This window comes from Ovis aries, chromosome 9 (assembly GCF_016772045.2).
Source record: "Ovis aries strain OAR_USU_Benz2616 breed Rambouillet chromosome 9, ARS-UI_Ramb_v3.0, whole genome shotgun sequence".
Classification (NCBI taxonomy): Eukaryota; Metazoa; Chordata; class Mammalia; order Artiodactyla; family Bovidae; genus Ovis; species Ovis aries.
The window spans coordinates 44,797,775-44,803,774 of NC_056062.1; the positions used below are offsets into that span (position 1 = coordinate 44,797,775).

At 46.3% G+C, this 6,000-nt stretch overlaps 1 protein-coding gene across 1 annotated transcript in view; it reads right to left on the bottom strand.

The window, feature by feature from the left end:
* The window catches only part of CPA6 (carboxypeptidase A6), a 309,307-nt gene extending 306,730 nt beyond the window's left edge, over positions 1–2,577 (bottom strand). The window contains exon 1 of the mRNA XM_004011724.6: positions 2,212–2,577. Within this exon, the coding sequence (XP_004011773.2) occupies positions 2,212–2,327 (116 nt within the window). The 5' untranslated portion in view covers positions 2,328–2,577. The remainder of the gene's footprint in view (positions 1–2,211) is intronic.
* Between the last annotated feature and the right edge of the window lie 3,423 nt (positions 2,578–6,000).

Sequence of the window (6,000 nt, forward strand, 5' to 3'; positions counted from 1 at the left end):
GCCCTGTGTATTGTTTTTTTTCGTGCTCAGAGTCCTGCAAATGATGATCATATATTATCAAATTCAACCAAGACTCACAAAAAAATTGCTTTTTTTTTTTTTACAAAACTGCAAGAAATAGTGCTGCTTCATAATTACTACCAATAATACCTAAATAGATTACTTAAGGGACAAAAATGAGGTGGTTTAGAATAACTTCGGATGAGAAACAAAAATAATGTTCAATACCATTCCCTCATGTTATTTTACCTGGTTCTAGCTAGACTGGCAGAAAGCATTTCCTGGGGAAGTAAAGCAACAGAATCCCAAACCTATGCAGCATTTCTGTCTTTGGTGGTGAGAGAATTACATGTATCAAATGAAGGGAAGGCAAAACCCCCCATTTTCAATGGTGAGTGTGCTCAAAGACATCTCTGGATAAAGGAGAAGCTCTCCTGTGATGGACAGGGAAGGCTCCCTTCCGTGTCTCATTGTTTCATCTTTTCCTTCCAACTTCCAGACACCTCTAATTTATACATTTGGGACTAATTTATTATGGAGCAGCCAGAGAGAAAATGGCAATTACTTTCTTTGCAGAACAACAGAAAAGATAGTGCAACTTCGTCCTGAAAGATTCCAAGTTCTCTAAGAAAGGCCACCACCTTTGGCTTCCTTTCCTCTGTTAAGCGGTGCTTAGGGAAGTGGGCACACCTGCTCTGCTAAGCTGACCTGCTCACTTGTCTTTGATGAGGGTCACACCGAAGTCATTATGGACTGAGCCACAGCTGAGTGGAGGAGCGAGGTCCTATGTCACACGGGCACATCTAAATCTGATATGTATTTATCACGTAACTAACATCCATTAAAGAGTCACAGCAAACTCCTCCACATCTTAGCCGGCACCATCAGTCACTAAACACAGCTTCCATACCCAGGTCTCCAAGGGCAGCGACCACCAAGGACAAGATGCAAAGCCTGGACGGTGTATGTCCAGGAGACAGAAAAGCAGCTCTCAGATGTAAACTCCGAATACTCCCAGGAATACCAGGGTGGACATTTGGGGGATTATGTTACTATCTATAGTCCTCATCTCCACCAACACCCCCTTCTCCATCATCCTGCATCTCCTTAAACTGAGGGCACATTTTACAAAATTTCCTCTGTAAGCAACGTATTCAGAAGGAACTCTATAGCTGTGCCCAGATTCTTCAGGAGAAAAAGAGAAACAACTCTCTTTTCTAGGGTCATACTTACAAATTCTTCTCTACATGATTCCTAGAAAGAACAACTGCTTTAAGACCTGGCCTTCATCCAGATTGATATGAAAACTTTCCTCTACTGGTCCTCACAGAGCACTCCTAGACTATTTAGAAAGATTTAAGACTCTAGTTTTTCCTTCTCTGTAGAAAGGAACTGAATTAGAGGAGCTATTTAACGTTCTCCCAACCCTAAAATGCAGGAATGCCAGCATTTCCAGATTCAGAGAACGACCCCCTGCAAATTCAAGTGAAGCACACGCTGTATGCTGTATATTTCACAGTAAGCCTTCAGGATAAGACATGCGCAGTCCCACACGGTTCACACGCAGCCCCGCGCCTCCTCATTGAAGGCAAACAAAGCATGCTAACCCACAGAAGGGGAAAAACGCACACAGCGTTTCCCCTCTAGGTTTCTCCCTTCAGAAAAACACCCATAATTTTGCAGTTGGCTACGTTTATTCAGCTTATTTTGAGTTGACTCATTTCCATTGCTCAGATTTGAAAATCTTTCTAATAACCACACTGTAGGCTAACAAACACTCAAGAGAAAAAAAGTCACACTCGATTCTTAAATTAATCACTGGTGAATTTCCACCCACTACTCCTGCATACACTCAAGGGGAAGCTTTAGTTTTCAGGTTGCAGTTCATGTGGCACAGCATCCCCGCGGCCGAGCATACACCAATACTGCACACACTGGCCACAGTGATTCTACAGACAGAATCCCAATCAACACTGGTCCACGGCTCAGGTTGGCACATCATAAAGAGTATGAGAAACTAGACGTGTGCCCAGCACATTCTCTCCAGAGAGCCTGGGACTGCACGGACATTTAAGATTAGGTGGCCAGGAAAGCACACAGATTCACACAGAGACCGCAGACCAGAACAAGTGAGGCTCGCTCAGGACCAAACCAGCGCCCTCCCCTGATCTGAGTCCAAGCTGTGCAGGGCATGAAAGTCGCTCCACTCACCCAGCATAGCGGTTGCTGTAAAGGTGACTGTGTCCTGGGCTCAGGCTCCTCAAAAAGAGCAGGCAGAGAGGCAGAAAAGCTGCTGTCTGGCTCCTGGGCTTCCCGAAGAACTTCATAGCGTGAGGATGAGAGGGCTGCAAAAGTTCCTCCTGTAGTTACAGACACCCCCTCCACACGGCACACAGTCCCTGGGAGAGGTGGGGGCGTGGGCTTGGGAGGGAGCAAAATGTGACACTTCTTTCCAGCCTCAGAGAACAAAAAAAAAGTTCAAGCAGCTGAGGGAGGGAGGTTACTGCTCAGACTTGGTCCTGGGATGAGAAGCAGCAGCACACACAGCCCTGCCCTGAACTGAGCTGATCCTTAACCAGGCTCCCTCCAAGGGGCTGGGCCTCCCCAGGCTGACTCACCACGGGGGTTTGCTGGGTGCTGCCTCATCTGGGTAACTCCTCTTTTTATTTTCTTGTTTTTGGAGGCTTTTTCTTTTTTCTTTCCAACTATAGGATGCTAACTTTTTGCGACAACCTTCCTCCTACCCTAGAGCTTTCCGATGACTGAGCAGGTAAAGAATCCACCTGCAGTGCAGGAGACACAGGAGATGCATGTTCGATCCCTGGATTGGGAACATCCCCTGGAGGAGGAAATGGCAACCCACTCCAGGGTTCTTGCCTGGAAAATCCCATGGACAGAGGAGCCTGTTGGGCTAGAGTCCAAAGGGTGGCAAAGAGTTGGACATGACTGAGCACAAGTACAAAAAATCTGTTTGAGGATGAGCTAAAACACACAGGTGTAGAGCATTGCAGGCTTTGTGTTTTGCTCTACCAAGGCAAATTTCTCCTTGGAGTCCACCTCCTGAAATGCACAATGAATTCAGTCTGGATGAGCTGGGGACCTCAGGTGTGGCTGGCCAGGCCGGGTCCCCACTCCTACCTGAACCAAGTCAGGGCAGCCACTTCCCTGTGCTTCAGGGAGCCCCATGCTGATTTCACGTGTCATCGGCAGCACCCAGGCCTGAGGCCAGTTCAAAGGTTCTCCTGGGGAATTGGAGGACTCTGGGTACTGAGGCACATTCCCTGTACATTTGGAATCACTTAAGGAGCCAGGCTATTTAAATCAGTTCCCGGGGGTGGGATCAGTTGTTGAAAAAGCCCCTCAGGTGAGTTGGAGTTCAGCCCCCTTGCTGGTCTAGAGCAGGCGTCTCAAATTTGGGCATGCACACACATCACCTGGGAATCTTGTTAGAACACAGCTTCCGAGGCAGCAGGCTGGGGTTGGGGCCTGAGATTCTGCATTTCTAACAAGATTACAACTGATGCTGGTACTGATGGCCCTTCAGTCCCACTTTGAGGAACAAGGCTTTACTTTACAATGAGTTCTGCTTTGGCTTCTCTCTCTAAAAGCTAGGGGTGGAGGAAACCTTGAAGGAAGCCAGTTCCTTCTTGGTTTTCCCAAGTTGGTGATGAAGAAGGTTTTTTTCTTTTGCATTTACTTGCTTCTACCACCGGGGTTCCCAGGTGGTGCTAGTGGTAAAGAACCCACCTGTCAATGCAGGAGATAGAAGAAACTTGGGTTCAATCACTGGATCAGAAAGATCCCCTGGAGAAGGAAATGGCAGCCCACTCCAGTATTCTTGCCTGGAGAATCCCATGGACAGAAGAGCCTGCTGGGCTACAATTCAGGTGGTCTCAAAGAGTTGGACACGACTGAAGTGACTTAGCACAGCACGCACACTTCTACCCTCATACACCAGAAAACCCATCTTGGGGGAGGATGTGCTTTGCTTTAGTAAATAAGAACATGGCTATCTAGGGTGTCTCCTGCTGTCCCCCACGACCAGTTGCCATCAAGAGCTCCTGCACCTTCTAACATGACAGCTAGGACCCCTGGTAGAAAAGAAATCACCAAATCTTCCTCCTGGGGACTTTAACCAAAACACATAGGCATTTGGAGCATAACAGCTAAAAAATGATTTTCGTCTAAGATGATTTTCTAAAGTTTACTCCAACTTCTTTGTTGCTTTACTCTCACTAAGTCATGTCTGACTCTTTTGCAACCCATGGATTATAGCCCACCAGGCTCCTCTATCCATGGGGCTTCCCCTGTAAGAACCCTGGAGTGGGTTGCCATTTCCCCCTCCAGGGGAATCTTCATGACCCAGGGATCAAGCCCACATCTCCTGTGTCAGCCCCTTTCTCCAACTACCCCAGGATTACTTTGGTTAATCTCTTCTCCATGTCCCCCTTCCTAACACCCAGTATGTCTGCTACTGTAGGGCCACAGCACGTCGATTTTAAGTGTTGGTCTGCTTTTCTCAAAAGGCTGTCTTCTCCCTGAATGCAGAGCTGTGTCCCTCTGTCTTTGTATGACTGCCTCTTCTCTCCTTGAGAGAACAATGTTCACCGAAGCAATGATCAACAGTGTTTGTTGAGTGAGCGCTAAGCTGAGAAGGGATTCATTCAACAAACATTTACTCTGTGGCCTCTCTACCCAGATAGAGGAAAGCCCACCGGAGCAGCCGAGAGTTGCATGGGTGCCTTTGAGAAGTGGCTGTACCCAGACTCCTGGATTTGTTTCCTGCTGGTTTATGTTGATTTCTTCCATCTTGACTTCCTGGCCTGGTGCTTTGGTCTTTGTGAACTGGCAAGGCTGCTCTGCAAGCAAGGCTCACAGTGATATTTCCTGGGGCCTTTTCGACAAGGCCACAAAAGACTATACAACTGCCAGTGAGCTGTTGAAATAAGAGGTTACTGTGTAAATAAAACACTTCATCTCTTTGCATTTCGTTATGTCAGAACAATGTATAAATCTGTCATATTATATCACAACATTAAACTAGGAATGTTCAGTCTCTGACTGGGGATTAAGCTCATCCTCAAATCATCCTGAAGGGCTAGACCCAGAGAGCCTGCTTAGCAAATGCTCTCCAGACCCTGAGACCAAGGTAATCATTTCCTGGGCCATCAGAAATGCAAAACGCCCTGGAGACATTCTATAACCTTCCTAAAAATTTCAGATCAAAGAGAGGTTCCCAAACAATAGAAGCCCTTCCTAACAATCTTCCCCTGCTTTTCTAAAGGCCAGGTTATCTGATCAGACTTCCCTTAGAGTAGATAAGCGTCCATAAAATGAGTGATAAATAGAGTCCATTTAGCAAGTGGGAGGAGAAGAAGATGGTTTTATAGATGGATTCAAAGATAAAAGTCCCCTTTTTAAGGCACTGAGAGGGAGTGAATTATTAAACCAGTTAGAGATTTGGAGATGGACAGAAGAGAAATTCCGTTTATTGGCTATTTGTCATATTTTAGTGGAAGGGTGAGTTTTAGTAAAAGAAATATTATCCTGCAGAGAGAAAAAAAAAGAGGAAAATACAGTAGGGAAAGGAAGACATCATCCTTGATGTGGGTTCAATCTGGCGGATGATTAGATAAATTTTAATGTCTCTTCCAGAACTGGGATTCTACGATGCTACTAGGGAAAACTTTGTAAGTCCCTTTCTTAGGGTATGAGTGAGAACCACGTAGACAGATTTTGGTAAAGACCTCATGAGCAGAAGGTGGATGGCTCACGGTACAACAATCCTCTCCTCACAGTGGTTTTGTGCTCATGTCTCCACGTCTTACTGACAGAGATGTTACTGCTCACCCGGTCTCGTCTATGGCTTTCTGCCATTGTTCCAACACCTGAGGAAAGAGCTGATGTGAGGTTAGCTGCCATATGTGGTCTCAGCAATTCTGTGAGGAATGTGCTGGAGCTTCCTTTCACAACATATCACTAGCAATTTTCTCCCAATCC